This window comes from Muscardinus avellanarius, assembly GCF_963383645.1.
Source record: "Muscardinus avellanarius genome assembly, chromosome: 13".
Lineage (NCBI taxonomy): Eukaryota > Metazoa > Chordata > Mammalia > Rodentia > Gliridae > Muscardinus > Muscardinus avellanarius.
The window spans coordinates 2,518,849-2,534,284 of record NC_137799.1 but is presented as its reverse complement, the minus strand read 5'-3'; the positions used below and the strand labels follow the sequence as shown (position 1 = coordinate 2,534,284).

General features: G+C 59.8%; 1 protein-coding gene across 1 annotated transcript in view; it reads left to right on the top strand.

Moving 5' to 3' along the window:
- Nucleotides 1-12,919, top strand: part of SARDH (sarcosine dehydrogenase) — a gene marked incomplete at both ends in the record, with an annotated part of 49,300 nt that extends 36,381 nt beyond the window's left edge. Inside the window, 4 exons of the mRNA XM_080709349.1 lie at nucleotides 8,607-8,769; nucleotides 9,459-9,627; nucleotides 11,343-11,478; nucleotides 12,794-12,919. Coding sequence (XP_080565475.1) covers nucleotides 8,607-8,769; nucleotides 9,459-9,627; nucleotides 11,343-11,478; nucleotides 12,794-12,919 — 594 coding nt within the window. The remainder of the gene's footprint in view (nucleotides 1-8,606; nucleotides 8,770-9,458; nucleotides 9,628-11,342; nucleotides 11,479-12,793) is intronic.
- Between the last annotated feature and the right edge of the window lie 2,517 nt (nucleotides 12,920-15,436).

The following is a 15,436-nucleotide window of genomic DNA, read 5'->3' as shown; positions in this document are numbered from 1 at the left end:
CTGGGTTCTGTCCCTAGTACTACACACATACCAAAAAAAAAATAAAAAAAGTGTTCAGACAGGCCACCTGCTCCGGGCCAGAGTCCCCGTTGAGAACCAGGCTGTCTGGTTTCCTGCTAGTTTGCAGGTGTGCGAGCCGTGCTGACTGTGGGAGCTAAGTGAGGATGGCGGGCTGCCCAGGGCACCCAGCACAAAGCACACAGCGCTTGTCAGTCAGCCTCCCAGAAGGCTGGGCCTCCATTTCTCTTCCCACTCAACTGAGGGGTCGGTGGGGAGAATGCTGAGGAATGGGGGGGGGAGCAGCAAGATCCTGGCCCGCCGAGCAGCTGGAGGTCCTGGGGGACATATCTGGGTTCTGTTAGCAAATAAGCGAGGTGGCGGTGACTGGCCAGGAGGAGGCTGCCAGAGGGGAGCTGAGATACAGGCGGGCTCCCCTCTCCAGAGGGTCAGCCGGCCAGGGCGGCTCTGCCTAGCTTCCTGTCTCCTCGGTACTAAGCTGCTGGCTGGGACCAGAGAGGGCAGGCGCTCCGAGAGGCTAGCACAGCTGGCCCCGGCGCGGGAAAGCACCCAGAGCTCAGCACCCAGCACCTTGGTGGGGTCCACACAGCCCCCCGCTTCGTCTGCGGCAGGGTTCTAATTTGTGGCTGTGGACTACCGAGGCTTGGTGCTGGCTCAGCCTGTGTGTGGCTCTGGTACCCCGGGTGGGAACACGTCCGCTCGCACCTGCAGGGCCGTCCCAGCTGCACGCCCCCTGGGGCCGCCTGGTCCCGCCTGGTTCCACCTGGCTCCACCTGCGGCCCTGAGCTGACATAGAGGCCATACTGTCACAGGCAGCTGAGCCCATGGTGCGGTGTGGGGTGGGGGCTGAGTGCAGGACCTGGTAGACAGCGCTGGTGGAAAGACCTCCTGGGGCACGACCTTGACCTTGCTGGCTCCTCTCTGAGCCCTGGAACGGGGTCTGGGTCCTTACACAGATCCCACGCGGTGCTGGGGTAAAGCTGGCTGGCCTTGTCTGCTGAGGCACTGCAGCCAGCAGGCTGTCACTGTAGCAACTTGGGAGGATTCTGAGCTGTGAACAAGTTCATAAATCCCTCCTCATCCCATCCCAGAGGGACCCCCAGGGGCAGGCCGGCGCCTCCTCCCGTCTTCCCCGGTCTGCCTTGCCCATCGGTGTTCTAACGGAGCCGGGACCATGCTGGGCGCGGGGCGCGGGCACTGTTCATTCTGTGATGTCGCTGTGATCCCACGATCCTGTTTTGATGCTCCTTGAACGCCTCGCAGGGCTGAGCCCCCTCTCCCCCGAGCAGCGCCTGCGCTCGGACCCTCGTGGCAGGTCCAGTTCTCCTCTTTGGAAATAGCTGGGCGAGGAATGCTCTGAACACCATCTTCTTAGAGTGCTCGGACGCTGACCGAAGGCGGCAGCCTAGAAGAGGGTCCTGTGAGTCAGAGGTGTGGAGGGGCCCGGCCTTTGGGTTGATCTGTGGTGGGTTCTGGCTGTGCCCACCCCGTGCCCAGTGCTCTGCTGGGGTAGGAGAGTCCAGTGAGTAGGGAGGGGGGGATTGGGCGTGGGAGGGCACGCTTGGACCTGGGGGGACTCTGGAGTGCAGCTGGGGAGGATTCAGCCACCTGGTCCCAACAGGGCTGTAGGCTGGGTCTGTATAATGGAGACCAGAGGGCTGGGACGAGCGGCAGCACCAGGCAGGGCAGGTCTGCGGCCGCGGCCCGGTCAGTGCGTGCCGTGCAGCCAGGCTCTGACCGAGGGAGCCGCTGCTGCTGCTGCTGACCTTGCTCCCGCCTTCCCAGGTGTCATCAGTGTCCCACCCCAGTCATCTAAGTGCCCGACACGCAGGCGTCTTTACAAGGAGGAAGAAAGGCTTATCGGGGCTCACTGTTTCAGATTTTTCAGTCCACGGGGCCAGCTCCGAAGGAAGTGTGAATGGCCGCAGCTGCAGGGTATACAGAGGGACACTGCTCTAACATGCTTGTGAGCTAGAAGGAGAGAGGGGGGGGAGAGAGAGGGAGGAGGATAGAGAGAGAGGAGAGGAGAGGAGGAGGGGCCTGTGGACGTGTGTCACCCCCAACACCACACCCCCGTGATGGCTTCCTCCAGCCACACCCGCCACCCAGTACATCCATTCCAGTTATCAGTCCCTCAGTGGATTTATCCTCTCTAAATATGCGATTGGAACCCTCGTGATTCAGTGACTTCGTCCCTGGACATTTCTGTTTCCAGTGCATGATTTCTGCCAGGAACATTCTCTATCCAAAGCTGAACACACCACCGGCCTCCTGGGCTTGGAGTCGGTGGGTGGTGAGCATGGGTGCCGGTGCTGGGCTTGTGGGTTCAGGATGGAGATGCAGGCCCTGCTCTCCAGGACCTCACCCTCGCTGAGGCCTGGGGCCAGGAGGCAGGAGGCCCCAGGACAAGGCCCTGCAGGAAACAGGGAGTCACAGTGGAGGAGGTGATGGGGCAGCTGCTTAGGGCTGGCCCACCATTGACCCCATGGTCAGGCCTAGGGAAGGACCCTGCCACCTGGTCCTCCCGCCAGAACCCAGGCCTCCCTCCCGTGAGCCTGTCCCTGCCTGGTTCTCTCGCCTCCTTATTGGCTCCTGACCAGTGGCCACCACTCACTGCTGACCTGGCCTGTGGCTGCAGTTCCACCACGCGGCTATGGCGACCAAAGCCTCTGAGAGGCTCTAGGGCCCAGAGATCTGGCAGCCGGATCCTGGCGTCTGGTCCCGCCCCAGCCTTCTGCGGGATGCCTCTCTGGCCTCAGTTTCCCCAGCTGGGGCACAAAGTCTAGACAGTGTCTGATATCTTTTCTGGGTCACCCCACCCCCGAATATCTGTCCCGACCCTGGATCCTCTCGGAATCTGGGGGGAAATTAATATTCTCCTAAATAATATCTCGTGCTGGCTTAAAAATGTGTTGATGAGCTGTCCCTGGACGCGCAGCGATCCCGGGGCCAGAGCGTGGGGCTGGGCCAACCATTTAGAGATCGACTGGATCCCAGCCAACCAGCTGCAGGAGAGGAATGAGCGCCTTGCTTAGTCAGCGCAATCTCCTGGCCGTGTGAGGAATGAGGAGGGCCGGGGCCAAGAGCCGCGGGCCAGGCCTGCGAGTTGAGGGGTCGCGGGGTTGAGGGGCACGACCTCTGCAGGAGCTGGCCAGGGGGTGGGGTGCCCGACTGGGGGCCGTGCCGCTTGGCAGTGGTGTTTCTCTGGGATGCTTGGCTGTGTGCCAGGTGTCCACAGTCCATGGATTCCTGAAGGAAGAAGGCAGACAGGAGAGGTCATCGGCCCCTCGGCTGCCGCCAGCAGACCAGCTGTCCCTGCTCCCCAAATACTTGCTGCGAGGCCAGCATGCTCCCCGTGAGTCTCCCGGAGCTCAGCTGGGCCAGACTCGGCCAGACACACAGTGTTCTAGTGCCTCCGCTGAGGGCAGCCCCCTCCACCGAGAACAGGCATGGCCAGGCCCCCGCCCCAGTTGAGGATAGGACCCCCCTGCTCCCTGGCTGAGCACAGGCAGGCCTCCTCGGCCGGCCAAGGACAGGCCCTCTCAGCAAAGCGGCTGGAAGCCATCACCAAGCACGGCGATAAAGCAATTTTCTTCTGAAAATTAATTTCGAGTCAAGGGAAATTGAATTTCTTTCCTGATGGTGAGAAGCCCTCGCCGAGGTGCTGTTAGGATATCAGTTCAGGTGGAGCAAGCTTGCACCGCGCACATTAGATAAACCAGGGCTCGCCCGCCAGAGACGCCAGGGCCTTCAACTGCACGCATTTGCCAGTTGGGTTGTGTCTGTGCCTGAAAACCTGTGCTGACTTGCCGAGGCCTGGGCCAGCTGGAGGAGATCACGAGCCGGGTCCCAGGGGCTGCCACGAAAGACGGTGGCTGCCGTCCCTGCCATTATCCAACCTGCAGGGACGTGAAATCCACTTGCTGGGAGCTCAAGAACAGGCCTGGCTAGGAAGAGGCTGGTGGCCCTGCCTGACCCGGATGCTGCCCTCGAAGGCCTGGAACTCCAGGCCCTCACCCTATGGACCCATGGCCACTGTGGGTGCACACAGGCATCCTTGAGGGTGGTCTGAGGCTCCCAGCTTCTTGAGGTCTGGGACCCCAAGGGAGAGGTTGGTGAGGCAAAGGTTGTCCCCCGAGCAGTGGCTGAAGGGTGGTCTTTGGCAGACCCAGCCTGCCCAAGGGTGAGGGACAGACCTCGAGTCAACAACTGCAGAGAGACTTCACGTCCTCCAGAGGGCGCCAGTGTGCACACTGTGGTTTGAGCATCCACACGGTTTGCTGAGTCTTATGCCAGTACCCCGCTGCCTTGATAACAGTAGCTTAGGAATGTTGTAGGAGACTGATTCCGTGAAGGGTCCGGAGGAGTTCCCAGGAGGGGGAGAGAATGCAGCTCAGGACTGGCGGGGTCCTCGGCTTATGTGACGAAAAACAGTATCAGCGTGTGGCTGTGCCAACCAGAGACATCGACCAAGGTTTATTTCAGAAAGTAAGAAATACGCATTCCAGAGTGAGAGGCACTTTTGGGGGTTCATGGCTTTTCTTTTTTGGTATGTGGTACTGGGGATGGAACCCGGTACATTCTACCTCTGAGCCTACACCTCCAGCCCTAGTTTTTATTCTTTATTTTGAAACAGGGTCTCACTGAGTTGCAGAGGGCCTCACTAAATACCTGAGGCTGTCCGTACACCGTGATCCTCCTGTCTCAGCCTCCCAAATGCTGAGATGACAAGCGTGCGCCCCCACGCCCGGCTTCTTCTTTTATTTTCAGGGAGACTTTCTTGCAGGGTGTGCAGGAGGAGGTACGTGGGGGAATATCAGTTGATAGTTGCAAGATATTGGGGGGTTAAGTCCTCTTCTAGTCCTGATGGGCCTTCACTGCCTCATCAACAGGTGTCTCTTGTGTTTAGACTATTTATGGACTGCAACAGTGCCCAAGGCTCTACTCTTTTGTTTAAATTGTTTATAGGAACAGCTAACAACGACCAAGGAGACTACTCTTTTCTGTGACCTCTGCCCCCTGACCAATAGCTCTCTCTCGCGCTTAGCCATCCCCAGGTTGGATAATGAACAGATCAAGGTATTTTGCAAGTGAGTGAATTTCAAGTCTGGTGTCTGGCCTCTTTCCAGATCTTTTGTATGGTGTCTGATCCATAGACACTTCTTTGAGGACAATCAGCGGTGCTCGGGGCAATTAGTAAAGCCTTGTAGACCCCCCCAAAACTTTCAGGAGTAACAGGTCCGGTCGAGGAGCAGGGGGCTGGGGGACCTTTCCACAGGCTTCCACATTCAAGTTACAGCTTCCTTATCGCGTCATGTCTCTTTCTACCTCAGAAATATGCTTTGAGGTCAGGAAGAATGAGTTCTCCAGCTTTGCTCTTTTTCAACACTGAATTGGCTATTTGGAATCCCTTCAGATTCCACATGAATTTTAGGATGGACTTTTCTATTTCTGCCCGTGGGGCTTTGATAAGTGTGGTGCCGCATCCATAGATCACGGAATAGTATGGATATAAAATCTTCCAGCCTGAGAATAAATTACTTCCTTGAAATTACTTTGGGTCTTCTGTAATTTCTCCCACAGTCCTGTAATTTCTGCGCGGTCCTGCGCAGTCCTGTGCTCGCCGGGCTGCCTCCTGCCTGCCCGCCCTGAGCTGGGTCTGTTCTTGAACGTTACATTCCCTCTTGATGCCGCTAGAAATGGGACTGTTTTAATTTTCTTCTTTGGGTTTTCTCTGTCAGTGTATAGAAACACAACTGATTTTTGTGTGTTGATGTCAAATCCTGAAACCACTGAATTCGTGGATTAGTTCTAACAGTTTTTCATGTGTGCATATGTAGTATCTTTGGGGTGGAAAGTTTAAACACAGCCTGGTTCAAGGCCCTTCCTGCCAACCTCCCGCAATTCTGAGGCCATCCATAGCCGGGGCTTCATCGGGTCAGGGGCTCTGCCTCCCCTGGGCCGGTCAAAGCTCTCCTGAGCCAAAAACATTCATCTGTGGGTGTGGGCAGATGATAGCGGGCCCGGTACTGTGCTTCCCAGAAACCTGCCACGCACAGGCTCTGTCTTCGGTCCTCTGGTCCAATGAGAGGCACAGAGACCGAATGAGGGACCCCAGTGGGCAGCTGGGAGGTGCTGTTCCCACCCAAGCCTGGGTGACTGGGAGCCCATTTCTGATTCCTTCCCTCTGGGCTCTGTCTTTGCAAGTCCCTCTCCCACCTCCACTGCTGGGGGAGAAGCTAGCGAGCTTCTTGGGAACCGTGTGAAGGTAGAGGTGTGTGGGCGTCTTTCCTCGTTGTCTGTAGCAGTTTTTCTTCTTTGCACAAGAATTTCCCTTTGGCACCTGCCGTGGGCTGTGCAAAGGGGCCTGGAAGCCGGAAGGGCAGGTGCCACCATGAACTCTGCCCTCTGGCTTAGCTAGGTACATTGGGCATCTGCACTTGAGGGATTGTTCATGGGTACGCTTTCAAAATGATCTCTCCTCTTTCAAGATGGGAGTGGCTTTGAGGCCCCATCTTGAGGCCCTCCATTACTGTCTGAAATTGGAGCCTGGTGACAAGGGGGTCTTTGTCAGCCACCTGCCGCTCGCACCGGAGGGAAATGTCAAGAGGACATTTTCTGCAGCAATTATGAGTTTTTTGAGAGGCCGGAGGCAAATGGCAACTTACAGGAAATTTGTGTGGTTTCAAAAGCTTTTATTTATTTATTTATTTATTTATTTATTTATATTTGTTATTTATTTTTGCGGTACTAGGGATGGAACCCAGGGGCTTTCTACCTCTGAGCTACACCCTCAGTCCTAAGTTTTATTCTTTATTTTGAAACAGGGTCTCACTGAGTTGTGGAGAGCCTCACTAAGTAGCTGAGGCTGTCTGCGAACCGCGATCCTCCCGTCTCAGCCTCCTGAATGCAGGAATTACAAGCGTGCGCCACCATGCAGGGCTTCAAAAGCCTTTAGAGTCCAGCCCTCCCTCGGCAGTGGCAGTGTGGTTAAAGTGCCAGGGCCGCTGGCGGGGCGCCCTCGCTCCTCTGCACAGTCCTGTGCTGTCGGGCGCCTCGCCGGGCTGGCCTCCCCGCCTGTCCGCCCTTCTGCGGTTCCTGAGCCTGCGCCCCTCTGCGGAGCTTGGTGGTGGTCCCAGCTGCGCACTTAGCCTGCCCTCACCCTTGGGTCCACTGTGGGCTCTGGACTCGCCTGCAGGCAGGGAGGGCGCCAGCTGCTGGGTGTGTAGGATGCGCACCCAAGCCAAATGTGCAGGAGTCACCGAGTGGGCAGTCACCCCGTGCCGGCCAGCCGCCATCTCCATAGACACACTTTCCCAAGGCCCCCGGCTCTCCCGCAGGCTGGGTGTGCCCTGGATGCCTCTGTCTGCATCAGCATGTGGACGTTATTCATGGCGGCCCTCACTGACACACAGCCCGTGGAGGGACCTGGCATAAGTGAAGAGCTCGGCCCAGGGACAGCGACAGGCAGCCTGGCATTCTGTGGTCTGGGCTCCGGGTTCTCGTGCAAGCCGCACTCACAGTCAGCGTCCGCAGCCATGCGAGGCCTTGGGGCCGTGCCCGCCTGCCTCCCTCTCCTGCTGCTCCTGAGAGCCCAGGACCCTGTCGCTCCGGCTGCCTGGTCCCTGCCTGGCCCTAAGCCCCCAAGGCCACCTGCACTCTCGCCTTGCAGCTGGGCTGGCTCCAGGCGGGGCCTTGCCTCTGGGCATTTTGCCCACCCACAGTGTGGCGGTCATTTGGGCTGATCCTCTGAGGGCCGAGTTCAGGGGGCAGAGGCTGTGGCTGTCTTTAGACCCCAGTGCCTGCCCAGGCTGACCGCACTGGTTGGTGGTCAATTGACTTCTACTCAGCTGCCTCCGTGTACCTCCCCCCAACCCCCGCCCAGGGATGTGTTTGGGTCTTGTTAAAACAAGAGCCAGGGCTGCTGACCCCACTCCCCACACAAAGAAACTGAGGTCCAGGGAGACCGAGAGGCTGACTCGGGGCTGCGTAGTGACCCGAATGGTGCCGCGGAGGTGTTCCCCATAACTGGGGAACTATTTGGAAAGAGGCAGAGGTGACCAAGGTGAGGGTCTTGGGAGAGACTGGTCAGGATGAGGATGGGTCCTAAAGCCTACGACCAGAGTCTTCACAAGAGAGGGAAGCGGAGACACAGAGACAGGAGAGCCCCATGAAGACGGAGCCGAGGCTGGAGTGATCTAGACACAGCCGAGGGATGCCTAAGCCACCAAAAGTTGGGAGCGTCAGGAAGGAGCCCTGGAGCTCCAGACTGAGAGCGTCCTTCACACCTTGGTTTTAGGGTTTGAGCTCCCAGAACTGAAGCCTCCCCATCTGCTGCGCTCACTTGGCCATAGGATGGCAGCATAGTCACAGAGGAGGCCCAGGGACGGGGAACACGGCCACCACCCTCTCCCAAAGCTGGGGCCTTCCTCTGCCTTGAAGATGTCAAGGGCATGCGCACAATCGCCTTGGAAGCCTTCGTTTTTTGGTGGCAGTCCTGCCCAGGGCCAGCCGGTGGTGATGGTGACCGCAGCTTCCGTCACTGGCGAGCAGACCCGGCTGTGCCTGACACGGCCTCATCTCCCCAGGTCCGGGCCATGAGGCTGTCCTTCGTGGGGGAGCTGGGCTGGGAGCTGCACATCCCCAGAGCATCCTGCGTGCCCGTATACCGGGCTGTGATGACCGCTGGTGCCAAGCATGGCCTCGTCAACGCGGGCTACCGTGCCATCGACTCTCTGAGCATCGAGAAAGGTGAGTGTGGGGTCTGGATGGCCCTGGGGCCCGAGCCACCTGGAGGCAGAGACTGTGGAGCCCTGTGGTCGCCTGGCTCCCGGTGTCCACACGAGTCTCTCTCCTGACAGTGTTATGTCTTCGAACCCTCCTGTGTGCCTGCACACTGGGTCTCTATACTGGAGATGACGCTGGGTCCCCAGCACCCGCACGCACCAGCATGAGAGAGCGGTTCTTTCCCAGAGAGGTCTGGCTTATCTTAGTACTGGGGATGGCGCCCCAGTACCAAGATATACACAGGGCCTCACCTCCCACTGACCTGCGCTCCAGCCCCCTGAGAGGTGCAAAGTTAGAGCTGGAAGGGGAGCCAGAGCTTCCAGGTAGCACACAGCGGCTGCCCTGCGGAGGGCACTAGGGGCTCGGAGGGGGCTGGTGGTTCCCCTGGGGATGCCCCAGCCCCTTAGCAAGACACTTCAATGCCCGCAGGTGGTTCAGGGGGCTGGAGCGTCTATCCCCAGGGCCAGTCTGCCCAGGAAGACACGCAGGGCACCTTCTGCAGTCAAGGATGTCCCTGAGATCCCTGGGTCACTAAGCAGCTCTGAGAGCAAGGATTCGGGGGAAGGGGATGGGCTGGGGAAGAACCCACATGTTTTTCCAAAGGAGTTGTCCCCACAGAGCCAGGCACCGACCCCGTGGCCCTCTTCCCACAGGCTACCGGCATTGGCACGCAGACTTGAGGCCAGACGACAGCCCCCTGGAGGCAGGCTTGGCCTTCACTTGCAAGCTCAAGTCCTCTGTGCCCTTCCTGGGCCGTGAGGCCCTGGAGAAGCAGCGGGCCGCCGGCCTCCATCGGCGCCTGGTGTGCCTCACGGTGACAGAGTGAGTACCCCATCCCCGAGGAGGCGGCACTTCCAATTCCCCAGCCAGATGCCAGGTGGCAGAGCTGGGAGGCAGTCATGGCCAACTCAGATGCCTCTAGGCCAGGTGGAGTTGGGGTGGGTCAGTAGGGCCTGCAGGAACACAGGAAGGACACCCTCAAAGGGGACTTTGGAAGAGGAAGTTGCTGCCGGGCCTGTGGGTCCCCTGAGCAGGCGCGGCCAGGTGCAGGGGCCCCGGGAGGTGAGCCCTGCCTTGGAGTCCGTCCCCTAGTGACTAAGCAGCGACTTCCCCGTGGTCCTGGGATGGGCGAGAGGGGCCTGTCTGGGACCACTGTCCCCAGTTACATATGGAGATTGCAGGGTCCCAGGGGCGGGGGCTCATGGCCCAGCCGCATAGCAGAGGTGGAGGGAGAGACCCTGCTGGGGGATCCGGCCCTGGCTCAGCCTGCCAGAGACAGCTCCGAGCCAGCACTGGAAGCCAGGCCAAGTTCTCCACGGATTCTCCATGGATTCTCTGTGGATCCCGGGTGGGTTTGGGACTGGGCGCCTGGATTCCACTTGGGTCTGTGTTGTTACAACGCCGGGCTGGTGCGCGACCCACCTTAGGCACCCACAGGAATCTGAGTGGACCCTCCAGCGGGTGAGGCATCTATCTTTGTTGACACAGGGCTGACAGCCAGCCACAAACGTACCACTGCTCCTGGGTTTCTGGAGCCATCAAACAACAACAACAACAACAAAAAATGTCAAGAGTGATGAGAGGCGGCTGGCAGAGCGGGTGCTGTCACTCCCGCCGGTTCTCCCTGGTTCCCGGCAGCCTGTGCCTGTCCTGGCTGTGTCTTGTCCATCCCCCAGGGAGCTGCTCAGCTCTGGCGGAGGGGCCCCCCAGCCTCTGACCCTCCGCCAAGTGCCTGGGGCCCGATGTCTGGCTGTAGAGCCACCTTGGAGAACACCTCCCCTGCTCAGGATTTTTGCCCAATGGTGTGGCTCTGGATCTCAGGGGCAGAGAATGGCCTGCTGCTTGTTGCTGGGGCCCTGGGCAAATCCAGGAGCCCCTCTGAGGCCATTTTCTCCCATAGAAGACAGAATAGTGTCTGCCATCCTGGGCTGCAGGTGGTGTGGCTCCAGGTGGCAGACCCTGGGGGATCTGAGCCTGCCCTGGCCCTCCTCATTCTGCGTGGGCTTCCTGGTAACTAAGCCCGAGAGAGCAGCGTGTAGATGGTACCAAATGTTACCCGCCACCCGCGCGCTGGCATGCCTGGGGTTTTAGATTACTCTTTCCCACATCCTACTTTGAATTTTCAAAAATATTTACAGTGAGCATCTACACTGTACATGTTCTAGAGAAAAGTCCTTTCAGTGAAGTGCGCACCGTACTATGGGAAAAGGTGGCTCAAACCAGTAGGCAGCGCCTACCGCACTGGCGCCGAGGCCACTTGGAAGTGACATGGAGAAGGGCCCAACGCCGGCGCTTGCTCCTGGCCACACCGTCACTGCTGGCCTGGTGTTTGCTGCTCACGCACTGCCTTAGTTGGAGCCCTTACTCTGATGTCTACCACGCCAGCACTGCGCTGCTGGGCCAGCGGGGGCGGCACAGCCGAGCTTGTGAGCCTGGGCTCCAGCAGGGGGAGTCCGGCTTCCCATTCCCCTGCAGGCCAGAGCAGACATGTCTCCGCCTTGAGCTCTAGAGTCCCAGCTCTCTATTGCTTCTTCCAGAAAAGTTCCCATGTTTGGCCTGGAGGCCATCTGGAGGGACGGCCAGGTGGTGGGCCACGTCCGGAGGGCTGACTTCGGGTTCAGCGTGGACAAGACTATCGCCTATGGCTACATCCGTGACCCCAGCGGCGGATCGGTGAGCCTAGTTCCCTGGCTCTGTCTCCCTGTTCACCCGAGCTCTCTCTGACCCCAGCTGACCCGTATCTGCCATGTGAGCCCCGTCCTGGTCATGGTCGTAGGGATGCCAGCGTGCGAGCTCATGACTCTAGGCATCCCCAGCAGTAGGTCTGCCTTCTGTTCCAGCCTGGCACAGCTGCCTATGCCCTGCCCAACCCAGGCCAAGAGCTGGCTCAGCTAAGCAGCCAGCCTAAGCCCCTGATAGGCTTGGAGAGGTCAAGCTGCAAAAGGCAGGGGGCAACAAGCTGCAGGGAGCCCCCCCCCCAGCCAGTGGAACCGCAGTGGGGGTCCAGGGCAGCTACCATCGGGCCTCTAGCAGGCAGCCCCTACAGGAGAGCAGGGTGCTCAGGACCAAGGTCTGACATCACCAGCCTTTGCTTGGTGACCTCTACTTGCTCCATGACCTTGGAGGGGGGAATTCTCTCTCTGAGCTGATTTCTCATCTACAAAATGGGGAATAGCTGCCCTCCTCACACAGCCGTCGTTGTATGGACCACCACCTGGGGCAGGGATGGGATAAGTACTGGTCGGCCCTGTGGTTGGTGGTGGCATCTGGCAGGGACCCGGGGCCTTCTATGATCCTGGGATGGAGCCCGAGTCCAGGGCCGTGCGGTGGGCAGGCGGAGTGCAGGGCTATGTGCCACGCGGTGGGCAGAGGGAGCACTCCGCTTCTCCCTTCAGAGGAGAGGACACTGCCCTGTCTGCCAGGCCTGAGTGGGTTTGAATGAATGTGGCCAAGCAAAAGTCACACATTGTCCAGATGAGTAGCATGGACCCTGAGGGTGACCAGCGCATGGCAGTCCAGCTCCCCCTGCTGGGTGTGCTCTGTCCTGCCCGAGGAGCATCTGCTCTGGGGCTGACTGGCTCCCGGGGCTTGCTGGGAAGGCGAGCCAGGGCGTGGGCTGGCAGGGCGTGGATGCCAAGCTGCCAGGAGCTGCTCTGTCCACCTGCCCCTTGGGACGCCATCCCTCTGGCCGCCGGCCTCCCACCTGCAGCTGTGCTTGCCAGTTTCAGGGAAACAGCTGTGGTCCCATCCCGGCTGGAATTCCTGGGGCGAGAGGCATGTTGTCCTGTGGACAGGTCCTGCTGGCCACTAGACCCAGGCTTCGCTGAACCCTGGTGCTCACGTCCACCTTGAGGCACACGAGACATGACCTGCCTGTGCTGGGGCGGTGGCTGGGCTCAGAGCAGGAGGCTGGCCGGCGGTGGGTTCGCTAGAAATGGACCCCCAGGGAGGCAGAGGGGAGTAACCCTTGACCCTCCTCTGCTCCTAGGTTTCCCTGGACTTTGTGAAGAGTGGGGACTATGCTCTGGAGAGGATGGGGGTCACCTATGCTGCCCAGGTCCACCTGAAGTCTCCCTTTGACCCCGACAACAAGAGGCTGAAGGGATTCTACTGAAGGGCCGCAGCTGCTCAGGAGGCCAGACACCTGCCTCCCCTCCCCGATGTCAGTTGACGCCCTGCATCCAGGACCTGGACCCCAGACAGCACACGGACCCTCCCCATCCTCAGCCTGGCCCGGGGCCTGCCAGGAATGAACAGATGGCCTGACACATGACTGTTGCCCAAAGGGTGGTCTCTAATCCACCCGATCTCCCCAGAAGGCACGCCTGCCAGGGTCTTGGGCTCAGGGACCATTCCCTGTAACTTTGTGAGCTTCTTACAGGGTGCCTAGTGAAGCTGATCAGCCCAGTGTAGAAGCAGGAAGGCGGGTCACCTTCACTTTCTAGTCTGAGTTTGGTGGAGCAGTGATCGATTAGCGCTGCCTGCTGTGGGTGCAGGAGGGGCAGCAGAGATATGTGTGCTGGCTTGGCATGCCCCAGGACGGTGGTTTCTCAGATTAGGCACAGAGGGGATCTAGACAGCTCTTCCTGCCCTGACCTCTGGGTTCCATAGGTGGGAAGCCTTCTGGGGGTCACCAGCCCATGACAGGGGAGCCCGTGACATGTGGACTCAGATCAGTACCCTGCCTTTCCCATGTAGAAGTGCCAATTCCTGCCTCAGTTTCCCCTTGAGCTATCACTCATGGCCCGGGGAGGAGGGGCTTGCTGGGTGAGAGCCTGGCAGATCCTCATTCCAGGGGCACCTCTGCCTCAGCCGTCAGCTGAGACACAGATCCTCTTCTCCTCCTCACCTGGCCTCGCTCAGCCCTGACCCCTCCTCTCGCCCTTAGAGGCCTTCCCTGCCTGCCCATGTGTCGGGCTGGCCCTGTCCGGGACACGTCCATTGGTCCCCGGTGCCTCACCCCCTCCCTGTGCCCTGGGTTCAGATGGGAGGGTTTTGTTGCTGCTGGTATGTCCTGGGATCTGAGGGCAGGGGCAGACATACCACACAGCGTTTTATTAGGTCAGCATAATAAAACCTAAGCTGCAGGAAGCCTTGTGGGCTATGGATGGCCTGGGGAGGGGGCTGCAGAGCAGGCGGGGCCTGTGCTCACACGGTCCAGGCTGAGGGACACCTGCAGCCTGCTGCCCCTCACAGGGCCTGGAGCCAGAGGAGAGGAGGGACGGCTGCCCAGACGGCCCGGCCCACCTCCCCCGGCCTGTGGTTTGGCTGGGACCCCTGGGTTGAACCACTCACCACATTAGTCTCCGGGCCTCCCCTCAGGGAGGACTCAGGGCGAGGGAGGTCTGAACCTCATTTCTCAGCTGCAGCTGGGGTGCTCACGTGCCTCCTCCACGGTCCACGTTCTGTGCGTCTCCCCACGGAGGAGAAGCAGCCCAGCCATCCGGGAGGGCGGCGGGTCACGGGTCACTGCTGCATGGACGGCCGTCACCAGTCAGAAGGCCTGGGCTGGGCCACAGCTGCACACAGGCACCCTGCGAGCAGCACAGAGACCCACATACCTTCCTCTGGAGGTGCGGGGACCCAGCGCCCCGCTGTCCTCGTCTCTTCTCTAGTAACACCCACTTTTTTTTTTTTCTTTTTTTTGCAGTACTGGGGATGGAGTCCAGGGGCACTCTACCTCCAAGCCACACCCCAGCCCTAGTTTTTAGTCCTTATTTTGAAACAGGCTCTCACTGAGTTGCAGAGGGCCTCACTAAGTAGCTGAAGCTGTCCGAGAACCGTGATCCTCCGGTCTCAGCCTCCCGAATGCTGGGATGACAAGTGCGTGTCATCACGCCGGCTCCATTAGGGATCTCCCGTGGAGGCGGCAGTCCCTGGGAGGACACCCAGGGGATGCAGGTGGATGTGCAGTGTGTGGGCCGAGAGGCAGGAAGGTGCAGGGCCACGCGCCCCCAGGGCGCCCCTGCACTGTGCTCAGTCTGTCTGGAGGGGCCCATGAGCGGGACGGGAGCCGTGCCCTCAGCCGTGGGGAGCAGAGTGGGGGCCCGGGCCCAGGCTCGGCCTCTCTGCCTGCTCAGCCAGGGCCCGAGGAGACTGCCACAGAGGAAAGCCAGAGTCTCTGGAACTGCTCCCAGCTGCACGGCCCGGGGCAGTAGCCATGGGCCACGTGTGAGATGAGTGTGGCCAAGACACTCAGCATCCTAGCTTCTATATTAATTAATTGAATTTATTTAAAATTAAGTTTAAATGGCCACATGAGGCTGGCAGCTCGGACAGCACAGCCCGGGAGTAGCCCGGGACCCGCTTGCGCAGATGCCTGGTCCTTGCTGGAACTCGCAGTTCAGGGGCAGCCATGCTCGCCACTGGGCCCTCTCAACGCTGCTCTGGGGTCAGCATACCACACCCTGGGACTCTGGAACTTTCCAGCCGATGGGCTACCTGGGCCCCTCGCCTCTACAGGGAGACCCAGGCCCAGAGAGGGAAAGCAATTTGCCCAGGGTCACACAGCGGAGGTCGGAGTGGGAGCCTGGGCTGCGGGGTTCACACCTGGGCTCTTTCCAGCACCCGTAATTTAGGACAGAAGGCAGGGGCATTCCGTTGGCTTGGAGCACATGGGAGGACTGGCGAT